Raw genomic sequence first — 18,686 nt, forward strand, 5'->3', positions numbered from 1 at the left:
TTACGTCGAGCTGGAACAAGGTTGGACAATACTATTGTCTCCGGTACTATAATTATAGTATTACTCTAGAGAGCCTGAGCTTCCGAAGCTCCAATTACAAGTTAATGAAAGTAATGTAGTCGTAAGAACCTCATTTAATCGTTTCGTATTTTAGAGTCCCGGCCAGCAGAAGACTCAAGAAGTTCAAGCTGAAGAAGAGACAGAATCAAATAGCCAAGGCCAAGCCGAGCCAATATAAAGAGAGTAGTAAAACTGACTTCGATCTATCCTATACGTTAACCTTTCAAGAATAGAATAAATATTCGTTAATTTATTTTGCTGTTAATAATTGACTGACCAAAATTTTGGAGTCAGTAAATTAAGGACTGCAATTATGTGATGAGAGGCTTCGAAGATGAAATACATTCGCGAGCTAGTGTCTTGGCACTGGGGCTTTTTCGCACCCGACTGTACGCCAGCGCATTGACAGGAAAGGGTTCGAACTGTCGGACCTAATCCATGCACTTGCACTACCAGATATGACGATCAGTACCGTGACTCTGACCGGGACTCAAAAGTTCGAGATATTATCCTCCACACCGGGAAGTTCAGAGTCAGTCATTTTCCGTATCGTCAGACTTGGAGAGTCTGCCCTCTATGCTGCAAGGCTGGGTGGATAACCATATTCAACTCACGCGGATTTGGGGGCTTGCACGTGAACCATTACCACTCTCCATGGGCCTCGATGACCACACATATCTCACGACGGGGTCACGGGTGAGCTGGATCTTCTGTTGTATATCGAGGCCACTTTCCAAACAGTTGTCTGCGTTGTCACCGGACAATGAATAGAGCGGCGTGGAAAAGACGGAATCTGTCGATGCCCAGGGTCCCATGCACTGTGGGTGATAAGAGGAAGGCTTGGAGTTGGAGAGAGCTCAGAGATAGTTCAAGTCCAAGTTGTTTACTGTTTATTTTCCTAGGCAAAGTATTCCCGAGGAAGGAACGAGCTGCAAGGCACCAACACAGCAGGAACGGCCGTCAATGGGTATATGCGGGCTGCAGTCGCGGTACTCGTATACCTAGTACGAGTACTAGTACTGCATACTACTGATTTACCACTGATCTTTGCCCTATTCACATACCTGAGCTGACCATGCTTCATCACTCCGTAATTGTCTAGATTCCATGGGCTATGTTTTTTTAGGTTTGTTTTGAAGGTGCATGTCTTGGCAAGTATCATCACTTCTAGGCAGCAGAGGTACGCAGTCCCGGTCGGGGGGGGGGGGACTAAGCCTCACAACGGTGGCGGAGCATGCCACTTGGCAAGTATCGAGTGGGCACATCCCAGGGATCTGCAGTTCCAACGGACACGGAGCAACCCAGACTGCCGACGGGACGAGCAACTCACTAGCCTGTGAAATGGAATCGAATACGAACTTACGAACTGGTCGGCTTTCATACGAGTAGGGAGCCTCAAAAATCACGTGCCAAGACCCCGTTAGAATGTGGAAGGTGGGAATGTTCCAGTTCCACTGCGAGGTGCGGAAATGTGGAAAATGTGGACCGGATCGCTGAATGTTGGGGCGGCAAGGCTGACTTGAGAGTACACGAGTACGGAGTCTCGTACGCTGTGCAGGGAGGGCCAGAAAAATCTGGCTACCTGCTGGGGGGGATGGTTCTAGGATCGCTCGAGAATGGTTACCTAGGTGTAGGTAACTGAATATTTCAAGCGGCATTTCTTTCCCGTGCTGACGACAACGACGATAGGCAGTGACTTTTCGGAGGTTTCTGACTTGTGACTTTTTTTTTTTTAACCCAGGGGTCCAGGAGTGGACTACGGAGGACGGGCGATGCGGCTCACGGAAACTTGGTCTTTGTTCCGATGTTCCAATTTTGGAATAGATGACGGGATACTAGTATGGTAAGGGTAAGGGGACCCCGCGGGGGCCGAGCGGGTAGTAGTGAAGAGTGTATTTATGTGTACTATTTGGTACCACTCGTCTCTCACCGCCCAATCAAGCGGCGTCTTCGCCCTCGCCCCGCCTCTGCCCAATCGAGACTAGCGGGCCTTCGTCTATCAGGCAGACATCGTCCAACGCGGTCGCAGTCATCTTTCTCATCTCCAGTTGTCTGGTCTGTTCTCCATTCTGATTCTTGTTCATCATCCGTACGCTATCGATTTATACCCATATTGTTGCTATCGCCCGTTGCTTCGCTTCGTTTTGCATTCCTCATTTTTGCCCCGGTTCATCTCCAGGTCCACTCTCAAACGGGCGCAATCGAGATTCGCCCTGAGCGCAATACCGGTCCATCCGGCATCGAATCCTTCGTCTGCCGTGAGCGCCGTGTTGTCCGATCTTCTCATCGACCCTTTTTCTCTCTTGAGACTCTTGAGACTCTTCTCGTTTGAGACCCTCCATCCTGTCGATTCATTTCCAACGTTGAAAAGGCCCTCCACTGCCTCTTTTATACAACGCCCACGGCGGAGCCTCAACTCTGGATTGACTCGTTAGCCTCTGACTCGACCGCAAGTCACTTCTCGAATCAGCTGGAACGCCAAATCCATCGGTGAGTCACCGCAATAGAGACCCAATCATATCCAATCATCGGGACACATCTTGTTCCACACCCTGCTTGCTGCCTGCGTGCTAACGCTGGCCCCCATCCAGAACTAGCCCACCATGACTGCTTCTCAAGTTGACTCTGGCCGGATGCACCCGCGTCGCCGGCCCAACTTAAACTCCAACCTTCCTTCTCTCCAGACCGAGTCCCCCTCTGGTCCTTCCAAGATGCCGCTACGGAAAGGAGAGACGTTTAACACTCCCACCAGTCCACCATCCAGTGACCAAGACCCTGTCCTGAGCATCCGCTCTTTGCCTCGTCGTGCTCCCACCTCGCTGGACGCCATTACTACGAGTGATCAGCGCATGGCTTCCATCTTGGACCGCCTGACCCTCGCAGAATCCCCGGAGGAGAAGCCCTCGACCAAATCCAAGGCCGACCCTACCAGCTCGCGTGTTAACTCCGCAGCTGGTGTAAATGACACTGCTACTAAAAAGCCGTCAAATGGCGATGGCAAGAACCAGTCCTCCCCGCAAGACAAAAAGGTTTCCTCGGAAGAGGCACATGACTCGGATAGCGGGCTTGGTTCATCAATCAGTAGTGTGGAGAGCATGTCTCCCCTGAGCAAAGCGAGTAAGTTGGCCAAAGATTGTGAAATCGATGGAATCAATGAATCTTTATTGTTGTTGTCGGACTATTATCTAACATCCAATCTCTTAGTGAATGAGGACATTCACGATCACTCAGCAATCACAACAACCGCCGAGTCTTTTGAAAGCGGGTCAACCCCCAGAAGACAATTGGGTCTTGCTGCCTGCAAGTCGATTGAGAAATTCGTATTGATCCCCATTCTCAAGGAGCCCAAACTCCAACCCTTCCATGCTCTGGCTCGGAGTGTCCCCTCTCGCATTGTCAAAAAGCAGATCGTCTGCCTGCGGGATCTCGAAAAGACCCTTCTGTGGCTCGCACCGGTAAGTACCCACTCTCTGTTGTCTGATATTCACGCCCTCGAGGACTCCTCTTTGGCTCATATATTTTTCTTTTGCGCCGATAGAAGTCGACTTCCTCTCGACATGCCTATCTCAACTTCGCCGAGTTTACGATCCAGTGCTTGCATACGTCGGCCTCGCACCTGAACGACCGCGACCAGCGATTACCAACCGATCGCCCATACACTAACGGATATTTTGTCGATCTCGTTTCCCAGGTTCGCCGCTACGCCGCAATGATTCGCGCCACCCAAGACCGGGTGCAGGCCGCCCAGGGGGAAGAGAAAAAGAAGATTTCGATGTATGTTTCATCCGATCTATATCCAGCAACTTGGAATGAATACTAACCGCCGATGTAGTGTCTCCGAAGCCGCCCTCGAAGGTGGTCTATCGATCAATGGCAAGCCCGCCGAGATAATCGTGACCCAGAACGGAAAGCCCATCTCCATGCGCACAGGAAAGCCGATCAACCCGGACAGTCCGTACGTCTTCAAGCGTACCATCAGCTTCGACCAGTCGACCGATGAGGGTGTTCAGCGCTCCATGGCCCGTCGCAAGAAAAATGCGCCTCCCATGGATATCAACCAGAAATGCAAGGACTGCGACAAGGTCTTCAAGCGTCCTTGTGATTTGACCAAGCACGAGAAAACCCATTCTCGTCCATGGAAATGTGCCTTTGCCGGTTGCAAGTATGAATCGCTTGGGTGGCCCACCGAGAAGGAGCGCGACCGCCACATGAACGACAAGCACTCGGACACCCCTGCTCTGTTCAAGTGCAGCTTCCAGCCTTGCACATATGCCTCCAAGCGAGAGAGCAATTGCAAGCAGCACATGGAGAAAGCCCACGGCTGGGTCTATGTTCGTTCCAAGAACAACGCCCGTGGCGGCAGCAAGCGTGGCTCATCCCTACAGGCCACACCTCGTACTCCGAGTGTGGGTGCATCTACTCCCGGTTCCCGGCCTACTGATTTCCCCACTCCCGTCTCGGGTCCCAGCGCCTCGCCCTGTGAACCCTCGGCGTGGCCGGATCATATTCCCTTCAACTTCAACGATCCTCCTGCGCAGGCTCGCAGCGATGACTTCCCCCCTCTCTTCGAGAGTTCTCCCTTCTCCGGGACCAATACCTCGAGCAGTATGGGCAATGACTTCAGTTTGTTCACCTCTGCTAATCTCGATGCCATGGAGAACCAGTTTGGGGCCGGTGATCCGAACGGACTTATCTCCTCCCTGTCAATGCACCGACAATCCATGAACTCGATGTCTGTGCCTTCCGCAGGATCTGTTCCCGACCTGATGGCCCCGTCCATGTCCTTCGATGGCTCCCCTCTCGCGAGCAATACCGACCACAACTTGAGCTTCGACTATGAGTGGAACCGCCTCGAGACATCCAACATGCAAGAGGACTACTCGGCGCCCAACATGCAGCTTCCCACTCCTGTTTACTCTGATAACAGTGGTCTGAAGCCCGCATCGGGTGACATGAACATGGCGCAGAACTACAACTACGCCGCCCATGGCAATGTCTCTGGACTTTCCCCCAACGCCCAGGGCAATCTGATGCTGTACTCGCCCGACTCCACCGGTGCGGATGAGCACCTTCAGAGCCTTTACAAGTCTGCTGGCCAGCAGGGAAATACCGATTTCCCCCTTTATGACAACAACATGATGAACAACATGATGCATCCGAACAACCGCTACGTGGCTCGCCCGCAACAGGCCCAGCACCAACCGCAACCGCAGCAACCGCAGCCTCAGCCTCAACACCAGCACCACCCGACCCACCAACAAATGGCCTCGATGGGCTACGTGCCCACTTCCGAGACAATGTTCCCTCCACTTGTGGAACCGGACATGTTTCGCGGCATTCCCGGCTGGGAATCGCAGGATATGAACAATGAAGCTTGGTTGGTGCAAGAGATGGAGTATAAGAAATAGACGAGTGGACTCTTCCAACCTTTATCATTATCCGTCCGATTTACTTGACAAATTTACGCAAACAAGATAGGGCACGGCTGTGCCTTGCCCGAAATATTTCCGCCTCTGTTACAATCTATTACTATCTGTTTCTTTTCCCCCCTCAAGCAAGCGAGCTTTTTTGATTCAATTGTCTTCAATTTAAACGATGTGCCTTTTTTTCATACTCCCTTTTCTCAAATCTATGAAAAGTCGAACTCGTGGCTACAGTTCGCCGCAGCAGCCGGCTTTGCTGTCTAGCATGAAGGAGGTGGGCAGATGTAATGTTGAACCAGTGGAGAATAGTTTCATACATTTCGAACTTCTATTTTCTTTTGATCTTTGTCTTGCCTTTCAGTTCAAGTTAATTACAAGATGGATGGGTTGGGTTGGTAGAATGAAGCCGATCAATTCGAACTCGTTTACGTTTATGTTGGTGTGTCCAAGTAGATCACATGGCAGCGATGGCCAAAACGTAGTTGTAGAGTGGCAGTAGTCGGAGACAATAGAGTAGATAAAGTAAATGTCTATTGAAGTGAATCCCATTCATTGGTCTATTGACAATCTATGACTCAACCCATGAATAGCACCGCCCATCATTGGCAATCATTCACGCCGACCTGAGGACAATGACGCGGCGCATTGACAACTCAACAGACTTAGCTGCAGTAGTCGAACCCGTTCAATTGTGTAAGTAGCCTTTGTAAAAGTATAACTAGTACTAGTACTAGTATAGGGCTATAGGGCTGGCGCTTCCCACGATCGACTTCGCCAATAGAATGCAATGCCAATGCCAGTGCCACCCAACCCTCAACGTATCTCCACTCGACAAACCTGGTGGAGAAGACATTTGATTTGCTAGTAGGCTTGAAAATGGTTTTCAGCACACCCTTGGCGCATGCCAATATAGGCAACAGTGTGAAGGTCCTCAGCCTTGTTCTTGGGAGACGAGGCTGATGATCTCGGTGGCGGTGCCAATGGGTTGCCAAGGTGGAGTGGAATAGGAAGATGGAAAGGTAGGACGAGGAGGTTGTGGTCCTGGGTTGTGTGACTGTGATGAGAATGGAATAAAATAGAAATAGCACTAAGCCTGCCAGGGTGCTGTCGGTGTCAAGTGTCAAGTTGAGTTACTCCGACGTTTCGTAGTTTCGGGTGACGACATCAGCTGTTCTTCTCCCCCCCCCCCCCCGGCCTTCCTTTAATTCCTTCTCTTCTCTCTTTTCTCTTTTCCTCAACCTCTCTTCTTAACACCCCCCCATTGTCATTGTCTATTTTACTGTCACTCTCTGTTATTGCTATTCTGGATTCTTTCTTTTCCACTCCACTTGGTCTCCCCACCAGGGCTGAGTCGCATCTCCGCAGGCAGACGGATTCCGCCCCGCAGCCTTAAGTTTACCAGCTCTCCACTAGCTGCTCCTTTTCTTCCTTTCTGTCAACTTCCACGCCTGCACTTACACCTACTTCTACATCTAAATTTGTGATCGCCTCCAGCACCTCAACATGCAGTCCGATCCCGCGATCCCAAGCGGCGACCGCGACGAGAAACAGCGCGAGTCCGGCCCGGCTCCGGGTCAGATCCTGACTGGCAAGCAAGAACACTGTGAGATTTGCCCCGCGATCCAGTTCACCCCTTCAATCAACCTGTGCGACTACTGTACGATGTGTTCAGCGCTCTCTTGACACTCGCTAACTTCGCCCATCTGTGCAATGCAGACCTCAAGCGCGAACTCATCGCTCTCCAGGTGCGGAGCGAAATCAACGAACTCAACTCCCCCACCGCATTGCAACGATTTGGCGCCCCATTTCGATCGGAACTTGGCGAGGTCGCCCCCATCGACTCGGAACTGCCTATCCTTCGCTATATCTTCGTTCACCATGTTCGAAACTTCCCCTTTCTCGACCAAGCCAAGGAGAAGGAGTTCTGGCAAGATAAGCTCCAAGTGGTATGTTCTCCCCTCCCACCGGGCGCAGACGAGCTAGTTGAATGATTGGCTGACTGACTGATGATTGTGATAGTTCCTGGAATCCTTTGCCAATAAACATGTTTCATCCTCGGAGGATCGTTTGGAGGAGACAAAACGCCGGAAACTGGCACGCAAGTGCGAGAAGCTCGTCGAGCTGATGATGGTCTCTGGTGTACCGACCGCATCGGGATATGAGGAACGTATTCAGTTCTCAGAGATGGAGGTGGTTGAGCGCGGAGCCAATGACAATGGGCTGCTGGTGAACATGCCTGAAGGTCATGCCATCCATGGCTGGGACGTAAATGTGGCTGCGGTTCGAGTGACATCTGTCAAGCGGACCGTCCGGTACCACCAACATGCAGTGAGTTTCATGCCTACACTTTGAAGACCATATGACCCGGGAGTATCTAACCCAGCGGTTTAGGAATTTATCCTTCGAGTACGTCGCGGCAGTCAAGACGAGATCCACATCGGCAGAAGATATGGCGAATTCGTGAAGTTGCACCGAAGACTGCGCACCGAGTTCCCCGGCAAACATCTCCCTCCTCTACCCCGCAAGAATAAGACCTCGACAAGCTCCAGCTGGTTCGGCAGTAATGGAGAAGACGACGCTTCTTCCGTATCATCCCTATCCACCCAGGATGCCAGTGTCGCCGATGAGCCCGCCTCCTCAGGCCGAACATTGGCCCCCGGCAGTCATCGGCGATCAGTCTCGCGGGGCTCGACGCGATCCACCAAGTCCCCACGGGGTTCATCAACGGATGTATCACGGGAGACCGTCCTGTATCGCGAGGAGCAGCGTGTCTCCTTGCGTGCATTCATCCGCACTCTATTGCAGAACAAGCGCATTGCCGAGTCCAAGTCTATGGAGGAGTTCTTGACTTCCAAACCAGTGACGCTGAATGAGGAAGAACTGCTCGATGTGGACAGGCGCAAGGCGATGGATGCAGTCAGAATCGAAGAAGGAAGGCGATTCTACGAAATCGCGCGGCAGCGCGCCGCGGAGTTAGATGTGTATATGGAGAAGTTCCGCCGGGATATTGTTGAGAGCAGTAAGTTTTTCTCCTGCGACAGATGCAAATTGCGCCCCGAATAGAAACACCCACCTAACCTTTCACAGATGGATTGACGAAGCTTTTCTCCGAAATTCGTGAAAAGTCATGCATTGCTGAACTCAGCCCGCAGTACCAGAAATTCGCCGAATGGCTTCGGATTGAGGTCGCCGCAACTGTCTATCACCTGTTCCTCGCTGAGGATAATTCTCCAGAACTCTTTGCCCAGGCGAAGCGGATCCACGGTCTTGTTCCGTACACCCTCATGAAGAATGTCATTCGCATCGCTAACCCCGCGGCTGTCATGTCTGGCGTTCTGGACCTCTTCTGCGCTCAGCCCTTTGGCTCGCGGTCACTACTGCAACGGATCTTCTCCCTGACTCTCAACGAAAGTATTAAGGATTTCCAAAAGTCGATAACATCGCTGTCTGGCAAGGTCGATGACACCGTTCTTGCGCAGAAGCTGAAGAACTTTGTGGATGCGGACGAGAGCATCAAGAACGAGATTCGAGAGGAGGCGGAATTAGAGGATGCTGATATCATCGTTGCTATTCTCCGCTCCGAGCTGATCTCTCCTGAGCTCAACGCTGAGCAAATCGGCAAGGTCTTCAACGGGTGGGTCGCCTGGAACAATGCGGTAGACAATGTCGACGTGGAGATGCAGCAAGGAGCCCAATGGTTCGCCAATATGAAGCAGCTTCTCAAGCTGTACACCCGCCAGCGCGATAAGGCGATGATGCTCAGCATCGTCGAGGAACCTACCACGCTGCAACTATTCCGCGACCTATTCACTATCTTCTACGAGCCGCTGGTCCGGGTATACAAATCCGCCAACGTGTACAGCAGTATTACCGATTTCGCCGTATTTGCCGACGACGCCATATCCGTGATCGAGAGTGCGCAGCGCCAGGATGCATCAGCAGATCCGAACCAGACCGTCCAGGCCTTTATCGATCTATGCGCTCGCCATGAGGACAATTTCTACAAGTTCATCCACGAAGTTCACATCCACGACAACGGCCTGTTCCAGTCGCTGATGACCTGGATTGAGGAGATCCTGGAATTCCTACGTAAGGGCCCGAAGGCTGGCGAGGCTGGCCGACTCGATATGAACGCTTTGTTCCAGGGTGCCGCTGGCGTCGGCCAGATCGACAGGGACATTGCGCTTGTAGAAATCAACGCGCTTATCAAGTGGCAAGAAGATCGCAAGAGGTGGCACCTGAACAAGACGCGCCAAAAGATGGCTGCTGAGGGAACTGGCAGTGACTCGATCCCGGGTAGTGCCACGTTCAAGGGCAGCGACTTTGGTCTGGACGAGGTATGTGCTGCAATGCTAGCTTTGAAAATATGTATATCTAACCCAAACCAGGCCGACCTCGAGGATCTCACCATCTCTGACGAAGCATCCGACTCTGAAGATGAAGCTGCAGACGAGGAGGAATTGGACGATCCAATTACCGTTGAGCGCCGCCGTCGTTCAAAGAAACAAGATCAACTCCGCCGCACCGCTGGCGAACCCGTCAAGCCTGAGATAACGGAGATTCTCAAGTTGACCGATCCGTTCGTGGTGATGCTACGCTACGTTTTGGCGGATTAAGTCAGGCAAGATTAACAGCCTGTCTCTACTTTTGCCTCTGCTCTGTTATTCCCCATTTGCGTCTCGCTGTGTTGCTATAGCCTCTTCATTTGCACTCGACATTCATAGCTCCGTGCTGAATACACATTTGATACATCGCATGTCTGAATTGATTCCCCGTTGTGTTATTCGCTATTTTGCTACTAGTATTTGCTCTTTGATATTCTCTTCGCTGTGCATGCTTTACCGTCCCGCTCTATCGCCGGGTTCGGACTTGTGAAATAAATAGGAAAGACTAGACAGTGACAAACCACCCGAAAGCCCCAGATCATTATACCAGATAGAAGGAGAGGGCGCAAGGGTAATCGAATCAAAATCTAAATCTGAAAATGAAAATGAAAATGCAAATGACCCGAAAAAGAACCAGCCAAATCAGATCAGATCATAATGTCTTCATATACTCCCGTAATGCCGTCGTCGCCCTCCCATCGCGACGCCACTGATCCCCCTGATCCAACGCAGTCAATCCGTCAGCACAAGTAAGTCTCGGATCAGCGCCCGATTCAAGAAGCAGCATAACGAGATCAACATGGTCCTGCAAAACGGCAATATGAAGCGGCGTCTGGCCGGAGCTATTCCTCGCATTAACATCTGCGATCCGGGTACCACCCGGCCCTGGCCCTGTCCCTGGATTTAGACCCGACCTGGACCGCGAAGCCTGGAGTAAAAGGTTCACAACATCCACATGATTCCGCTCAACAGCCGCATGTAAAGGCGTGGTACCGGAGACATCGGGATTCAACAAATCCACCCTTTCACACTCCACAAGCGTAGAGACCATGCTCTCGTCACCGGTAATCGCAGCCACAAGAAGTGGACATTGGTGTTTCCATGAATCACTCAGATTCGGATCCGTCTTGTCCCATCCAAGTAGGTACTTCACGACGGAGATATGTCCGCGCTCGACGGCGATGGAGAAAGCGCCTCGACCGTGGTGTCCGGCTCCGCTATTACTGTGACTACGACTATGACTATGGCCATGACCATTGCCAGTGCCATTGCCATTGGTGAGTCCGTTGGTGTTCCCATTAATATGTCCGGTCCCGTTGACGGTTCCGTTCCCGTTCCCGTTCCCATTCCCATCCCCATTCCCCACCGCCGCCATAGCCATCGCCATCCCAGTCCCCCCACTCGCCCCATTCGGATCAAGCCTATCACCAAAATACTCAACCAGATACTCGACAATCTCAACATGCCCCGAAATAGCCGCATAAAAGAAAACATGCTGACAATGGGCCCCACTCTCATCTCCATCAAGAATAAACCTCAAATGCGTCGCAAGGATAAGATCAACCTCAATACCGCGCTGACTAGCCCTCGACAAAGCCGTCGCGCCCTGGGTATTCGAGACGCGCGGATCAACGCGCGATCCGCCACTTAATCAGACGGGGATCATATCGGGTTGTAGCGTTACGGCGGTCATGAGCGCTGTATCGCCGAATTTATCTTGTAGATTGGGGTCTGTGCGGTCGTCTTTTAAGAGGGCGCGGACGATGGCGGCGTGGCGGTGCTTGGTTGCCCATGTTATGGGTGGTCTGATGTATTTTCTGTCTCGGGAGTTGGGGTTTGTTTCTGGGTATGTGAGGAGGAGGGATAGGACGGGTAGACTGCCGTGGTAGGCTGCTAGCATGAGAGGTGTGCAGCCTTTTATTAGGGTGTCTTGGTCGGAGACGGTTATTGGGTTTGCGCCGGCGGCGAGGGAGGATTGGGCGACGGGTTTGTTGTTGTGGATTGCGGCCCAGCAGAGAGCTTGTGAGGATTGGCGGGCGTCGAGTTTGTAGAGGGAGGGTAGGAGGAGGAGAGTTGTTGAGCGGTTTAGTTGGGTTAGGGCGTTTAGGGCGGGGAGGTCGAGGTAGCTGGAGATTTGGAGGAGAATTTCGGAGGGGAGGTGTGAGAGGCTGCAGGGCCCTAGTGTTTCTGGGTCATCCATGGTGGATGGGGGGATGTGGGAGCATTGGATGGTGTCGGAGGGTTGGTTATGAAGGATTGCGCAAGGGCGATGCTATGAGGTGAAGCTGAAAATTAGGGCCGAGGGGTGTGTGCGTGGACGGTGGGTTCAGGCGTGGAGATGCGATGGCGATGAGGGAGTCGGTGTTGGTGTCAGTGATGGTAGTGATCGAGCTGGTGGTGGTGCCAGGGCCAGGGCCAGGGCAGATGCATCCACGGACTCGGGTGTATCCGATCGGGCCATGGTGAAAAAAGGATAAGGTGTGCGAAGGGACGAGTTGTGGAGTTGTGCTGTTGGAGAGATCGGCGCATGTGGATGTGGGGACGGCGATCCACCAGAATTGCGGCAAAACGAGAAACGAGAAACGAGAAACGAGACACTGGCGAGTTTCAGGGCTGTCGGAGTGGTAGGCAGCTGCAAGGCGGCTGCAAGGCAGCTGCGTAGAATGAGGCTGTGCAGAGTATTCAATTATGGAGTTATGCGTAGTTATAATTATAACGTAGTGTAGTAGTATAACTGTGGTATAACTAATTGTGTTGAAGTATAACTAGATGTATCATAAATTACCAAGTGAGAGTATAATGATAGTGTAATGCTGTATGGTATAGTCACCGATAAGATACGCCCCGGTTTCTCCGGCGATAAAGAAACTCTTGGCGGGCACCTGAACTCCCATTGTCCATTGTCCATCCATTGGTATACTCCCTTCTGGTAGTTACTGGTGGTTATTAGGAACCACTGGTTGCTACCATCACTATACAACATGCACTCCCCAAATAAACCCCCAAAGTCACCCTCCTCGGTGCGCTTGAAAGGCCTCTTCAAAGAGGGATCCTGGCGCTGCGACTGCCCGGAACGGGCTCCCGCCATCAAGCTTCAAGTCAAGAAGGAAGGCAGAAACCACGGGCGCTACTGTATGTGACACCCTTTCACCTTATCTCACCCAGCTAACCCATCAGTCTATACCTGCCAGAAACCCCGCGCACAACAATGTGGCTTCTTCCTGTGGACAGACGAGGCCGAGCCCCGCGAAGAAGCCGTCGTCCTTTCCAACTCGCGATCCGAAGACGACCTGCGCTATCCCACCCTCCCATCTACCCCCACAACACCCCGGCGTAGTGGTCTTCTCACTCCGCAAACCGAGCGCCGCTTTATTGACATCCCACCCCGCCATGCGCATGCCCATTCACCCCCAAAGAGCGCAAAGGCACGGATGATGGCCGAGGATACTGACGAATTCGGCTGGGACGACAATACAGACGACAATAACGAACTGAGTGAACTGACGGAGCTCTCCACAAGCCAGTCAACGGAACCCTTCCTCTCCCAACCAAATTGGAACCCAGACCAGCCATCAAACAAAGCGGCTCGCACTCCAACGAGCTCATCGCCGGGAAAGCGCAAGCTCTTCGAATCCAGCTACCACGACCATAACTCATCGACCAGTAACTCTTCCATACTTGCCACTCCATCCTCTACCCGATCAAACCGTTCCATCGGCTCAAGTCGCATCCCACCGTCTTCAGCAGAGCTATGCATGACCCCGACACCAACAAAGTACCGAGACGTCATTAGCTCCGCAAATATGCCCGACATGTCCGATTTAGCCGCCGAGGCAAATGCAATAATGGAACAATACGCTGTGGTGCTGCCGACCAAGGCGCAAGACGCGTTGGTCGAGCTGCTCAACCGGCATCAGTTGAAGCTACAAGGAGTGAATAAAGGGCGCGAGGTTACTCGGCAGGCCTTGAAGAGGAAGGAAGATGAACTTGCGAAGAAGGATGGAGAGATCAGGCGGTTGCAGGACACCATTACCAGTCTGCAAGCGCAGAAGGAGATGGATCAAAGTATTATTGATTCTATGAGCATGTAGTGTCAGTGGGGAGGATAGCCTGAGGTTGATATCCGCGAGTTCTTCAAATGGTGGTGGATGTTATTAATGATGTTACGATACAATTACGAGTTTTTGACATGAATGATTACTGCTACCAGTATTAGTACTACAGTACTACTTTTCGTGATGGCACGCCTTGGTCAATAGGTACTATTACATACTGCAGCCATTCCGATCTATACTCCAGATCAAATATAAATACAATTTGACTTCTTTGGGAGCTATGATAAAATCAAATTCTTCACATAAGTACAGACCCAAGTCACACCGAGTGAGCTTCAAGTTCACTCAGCGCATTAAACCCAAAAATAAGACCATCGGCATCCATGGCTATAGACCACCCAATCAGGAAATGCCCTGCATGATCACTTCACGATAACATCACGTGTCGATAAGAAGAGCAATTTGTTGGAGAGATCGACCCACCAGGCGCTCATTTAACACAGGCACAGTTCACAACCAGGCCCGTGGCCCGCGCAATCCTCTCTCCCATCGGACACCAATCCTCCTCTCGATGTCGAAACCGTCGAAGAACGACGACCCGCGCACCCAGGTCCCTCGCGAACTGCCCGCCATGTTCCGCCCACCCGTGAACCGGGCAATGCGGACCCTCGACCGATCATTCTTCTGCAAGACAGTGCCCCTCACCTCAGCCCGGATCTTCCAGAATTCGGAGATCTCGCGCGTGCGCAAGGAATTGGCCAAGACCAAAGATCTTCTTGTTTTGCCGCGACTGTCGAGTGTGCAGGAGATTCCAGACCAGGATGGGACGGTACGGAAGGCGCTTTTGTTAAGGGAGACTGTCAAACATGATGGTAGGTTTGTTCGTGAATGGAGTGGCATGGATTCTGTTACTTCTAGCGAATGGATATAAACTGACAATTGCTGTGCGCAGACAAGTCAACGTGGTCGCCCAAGATTACCGAACTCGTTGAGAAGGGAACTGTGGCAGTGGGACCGTTCGAGTTGGCATTGGACTATGATTATTGGAGCTATGGTATGATCAATTGCGCATGGCTCCAGGAGAGTCACATTCAATGCGATCTGGCTAACGCATTCCAGCTGAAATCATGAGCGCTATTCTCCCCGAGCAGGAAAACGCAGAGGTCCCTCAGGGCTTCACACAAGTGGGGCATGTTTGTATGTTTCTGCCCAACATCAACCAGTGGTCTGGTTTCCCCGCGGTTGTAAATGAATGCTAATCAGAGAGAAAAACAGTACATCTGAACCTCCGCGAACACTGGCTCCCATTCAAGACCCTCATTGCCGAAGTCCTCAAAGACAAAAACCCCACCGTCCGAACAGTCATCAACAAGACCGAAGATGTCGGTTCGCACAGCCAATTCCGCACATTCCCCTTCGAACTCCTCGCCGGCGAGAACGATCTGAATGTCGTCCAACACGAGCAAGACTGCGAGTTTCACTTCGACTACGCTCGCGTATACTGGAACAGCCGTCTGGAGACCGAGCACCGCCGACTCGTGGAGAAGTTCCGCCCGGGACAGATGGTCTGCGATGTCATGGCTGGTGTTGGACCCTTTGCCGTGCCAGCCGGCAAGAAGAGAATCTTCGTGTGGGCGAATGACCTCAACCCGCACGGGTATGAGGTTATGACAGACGCTGTCCAGCGCAACAAGGTCAAGGACTTTGTCACCCCACACAACCAGGACGGACGGCAATTCATCCGCGATTCAGCGAAACAACTTCTCGAGGCCGAGCCTGTGACTGTCACGATTCAGCCCAAGGGCGGACGGAGAGACAAGAAGAGAAAGGCAGACGACAGCCAAGACCTTCAACCTCAGGCTCCACCTCAACCCCCAGCCCAGGTCTACAAGCGTCCCTCAGTCGTGGACCACTACGTAATGAACCTCCCCGCGACGGCAATCGAATTCCTCGACGCTTTCCAGGGGGTGTATGCGGGACAGGAATCCCACTTTGCGCCTCACACGGAACAAAAACTACCCATGGTGCACGTTTATTGTTTTTCTGGACACTCGGAGAACGAGGTCGATGACCATGTCGATATCTGCGAGCGCATCTCCGAGCGCATTGGGTATACGATTACGCCAGAGGACCGTGTTGATGGTAGCGGTAATGCGGCGATTGAGCTTGCTATCTTTAATGTGCGACTGGTCAGTCCGAAAAAGCAGATGTTCTGTGCTAGTTTCCGGATTCCGCCTGAGGTTGCTTTTCGGAAGTAGGTGAGGCGTATGGTTTGGGTATATATATGGCGGAGAAGGGATAGATAAAATAAACTGATACCCTGATATAATTATCTGAAGTGTAGTACCAGTACTAGTACTAGTAGTAGTGGTGGTGGTGGTGGTGGAATACTAAGAGTAACTCGAGTATAGAGCTAGGAAGGAACGACCCAGGCTCCCACCGAGCTCTTTCTGTTCTTCCCTTCACTTCAGTTTTCTCCAGCTTCCAAGGTTCACTTTCACTCTCTCCATTTCTACATCACTCTCTCCTCTATCGATTACCCCAAATTCAATCAATACCCAAGCTTTGTGCTTGCTCTTGCTCCTGCTCCTGCTCACCCGTCCTCATCAACCAACCAAAATGACGCCCCGCAAAGCGGTGCGCTCACCGCCCCAATCTGCCCAACGAACAAGCAGATTCAACCTCGAAATCATACCTTTGATCCCCCATCCAGCAACAGATCAATTCATCGACGCGACAACCCCGATCCCCCGCCTCTCCATCCGCCACAACATGGACCGCATCGTGCTTCCCCCACCGACGAACCGCAAACGCGCGCTGCCGCAGGGCGAGCTGGAGGCGGCCTCCACGCTGAAGCTTGGCGCGGATCAGAATACACATACCCTTTCGCTGTCCGAGGCGCGACTGGTTATTCACAAGGTTTTGGAGAATAAGCGTCGTGGTGGGAATAAATATGAAGAGCCTGAGTATGTGACCTGTTACCCGTGCTTGATATAGCTAGAGGTATACCTATAGCTATAGCTACATGGTGGTTTTGTTTTATGTCTGCTCTAGAGCGAACAAAGAAACGAGATTCGAGGGAGAGGAGTTTAATGAATGAATCATTGATACTAATGGGTTGATTTGCTTTGCTGTGCAGGACCCTGGATAAAACGCTCGTTTACCTGGATGTGTTTGCGCGGTTCAAGGACGAGGAGAATATCAAGGCGGTGGAGCGACTATTGAACTCGCACACGGAATTGGAGATGTTTGAGCGGTCGCAGTTGGGTAAGTCAAGTGCCGTCCTTTCTTCCTTCCCTTGCCCCGAACCAGGAACCAAAATTCAGAAACCAGAAACCAAAAACCAAAGTTTGGGTTGGGGTTTGGGTTCGGGGCAAGGTTACCAATGCCAAGGGGGTTTCCGTTTTCCCATATCCGATGTTCCCTTCCTCTCCCATTCCCCATTCCATTTCTCTCCACTTTGGCGGACTGCGGCGGTGGCGTGGCGTCGGAAAGGCGCGTGTCGGACTTCCCCCTGGCCCTGGCCCTGGCCGTTTACCCCCAAATAACCCCAACTATCCCTGGATGACCCCAAACGGTAACGACCTCGGCTGATTGAAATTGGAATCTAGGTAGTTTGTGCTGCGATAATGCGGAGGAGGCCAAGTCTCTGATCCCCAGTCTGCAGAATAAGATTGGTGATGGAGATCTGCAGGAATTGCTGGACGAGTTGACCAAGCTGCGCAACTTTACAGAGTGATAGAGCAGAGCAGAGCAGAGCAGCAGGTATTACTTTAGCATATTGGAACTGCACTAAAACTGCACTGCAACTGGAATTTGGGAGCATGGAGTTTGGGCGTCTTTCTGCTTACGTTAGGACTGGATAAGTTAGGTTAGGAGGAATTCCGAGGGAACCTTAGGACCTCAAGCTGGAAAGGATGAACCAATGGGGGTGGATCGATTCCAACGGTTGCTTTAGCCGGGTCTTGCTTTGCATCCTTACATGTACATAATGCACTTAACATGAGTCAAGAGTTATTACGAGTACTCGCATGGAGGTCTCCGTGTAGTCAGACCATTCAAGTGATTACTATTAGTCAATGGACAGTGCCGATCCGAGATTCTCCTTTGCCACCGGGTCAGCGTTTTATTCAGGTAGGCGAGCACATGCCGGGGATGAGGTTGAGGAACTCCGGACTCCACCGTGGGGCCGGATAAACTCGTTCAAACTCGTTAAACTTGCAGGGAGTGGGGAGGGTGATTGGCTCTGTTAAGCGTTATCATGGGCAACCGATTGGCTGAGGTGGTGGGTAGCGGTGAATCTGGAGTGATAGTATGTAGTGTAGTATATGTAGTACAGTATAGTACTACACCCTATATAGTGTAGGGATAGGTATAGCTGTACACCTATATCCAGAGTATACTATACTATATTATATCTACAGTATAGGTAGTATGCTATAGAGTACAGAGTATAATCTACAGCATATCGCCCGAGAAGTATCCTCTATATGTAGTATACTACAGTATCTATCTATCTATCTACTGTCGACGGGCGGGTCTCCTCCGAGCCGCTCGATTACCTACAACGAATGACATAAGCCGGCCTCTCATAGGCGCAGCCAAGTTCAAAGTACGTAACAAACACTCTCCACCAATCATGTTGGCGCTTCTTATCTGGCTTGACAATTTCACCGTGCTAATTGGGGCCATTCTGTTACGAGAGCAAAAAGAAAGATCGTCTGCTTCCGGTCGAGTTATATCGTCATCATCCTCCAATTTCG

At 51.7% G+C, this 18,686-nt stretch overlaps 6 protein-coding genes across 6 annotated transcripts; 5 read left to right on the plus strand and 1 right to left on the minus strand.

Annotated features, from left to right (window-relative positions):
* Nucleotides 1–2,663: 2,663 nt before the first annotated feature.
* ace1 (putative C2H2 transcription factor (Ace1)) lies at nt 2,664–5,468 on the plus strand (the record flags this gene model as incomplete). Its single annotated transcript, XM_056629276.1, has 4 exons — nt 2,664–3,177; nt 3,265–3,515; nt 3,599–3,834; nt 3,893–5,468. 4 exons carry the CDS (start codon nt 2,664–2,666, stop codon nt 5,466–5,468), a joined length of 2,577 nt encoding a protein of 858 aa, XP_056488578.1.
* A 1,518-nt stretch (nt 5,469–6,986) lies between these two features.
* On the plus strand, nt 6,987–10,099 carry N7509_004640 (PX domain-containing protein; the record flags this gene model as incomplete). The annotated part of the gene is made up of 6 exons (XM_056629277.1): nt 6,987–7,140; nt 7,200–7,429; nt 7,503–7,811; nt 7,875–8,502; nt 8,571–9,820; nt 9,872–10,099. 6 exons carry the CDS (start codon nt 6,987–6,989, stop codon nt 10,097–10,099), a joined length of 2,799 nt encoding a protein of 932 aa, XP_056488579.1.
* A 421-nt stretch (nt 10,100–10,520) lies between these two features.
* Nucleotides 10,521–12,068, minus strand: N7509_004641 (uncharacterized protein; the record flags this gene model as incomplete). Its single annotated transcript, XM_056629278.1, has 3 exons — nt 10,521–11,085; nt 11,305–11,474; nt 11,526–12,068. 3 exons carry the CDS (start codon nt 12,066–12,068, stop codon nt 10,521–10,523), a joined length of 1,278 nt encoding a protein of 425 aa, XP_056488580.1.
* Nucleotides 12,069–12,849: 781 nt separating this feature from the next.
* N7509_004642 (Zinc finger GRF-type) lies at nt 12,850–13,959 on the plus strand (the record flags this gene model as incomplete). Its single annotated transcript, XM_056629279.1, has 2 exons — nt 12,850–13,000; nt 13,046–13,959. The coding sequence occupies 2 exons, from the start codon at nt 12,850–12,852 to the stop codon at nt 13,957–13,959; spliced, it is 1,065 nt and encodes a 354-aa protein (XP_056488581.1).
* A 535-nt stretch (nt 13,960–14,494) lies between these two features.
* Nucleotides 14,495–16,181, plus strand: trm5 (tRNA (guanine) methyltransferase; the record flags this gene model as incomplete). The annotated part of the gene is made up of 4 exons (XM_056629280.1): nt 14,495–14,795; nt 14,876–14,977; nt 15,043–15,120; nt 15,199–16,181. The coding sequence occupies 4 exons, from the start codon at nt 14,495–14,497 to the stop codon at nt 16,179–16,181; spliced, it is 1,464 nt and encodes a 487-aa protein (XP_056488582.1).
* A 361-nt stretch (nt 16,182–16,542) lies between these two features.
* On the plus strand, nt 16,543–17,662 carry N7509_004644 (DNA-directed RNA polymerase II subunit RPB4; the record flags this gene model as incomplete). The annotated part of the gene is made up of 3 exons (XM_056629281.1): nt 16,543–16,889; nt 17,063–17,190; nt 17,535–17,662. The coding sequence occupies 3 exons, from the start codon at nt 16,543–16,545 to the stop codon at nt 17,660–17,662; spliced, it is 603 nt and encodes a 200-aa protein (XP_056488583.1).
* Nucleotides 17,663–18,686: the final 1,024 nt, after the last annotated feature.

The sequence above is a fragment of the Penicillium cosmopolitanum genome (assembly GCF_028827165.1).
Source record: "Penicillium cosmopolitanum strain IBT 29677 chromosome Unknown utg000006l:49.0-5199605.0:1.0-5204138.0, whole genome shotgun sequence".
NCBI classification, from domain to species: domain Eukaryota; kingdom Fungi; phylum Ascomycota; class Eurotiomycetes; order Eurotiales; family Aspergillaceae; genus Penicillium; species Penicillium cosmopolitanum.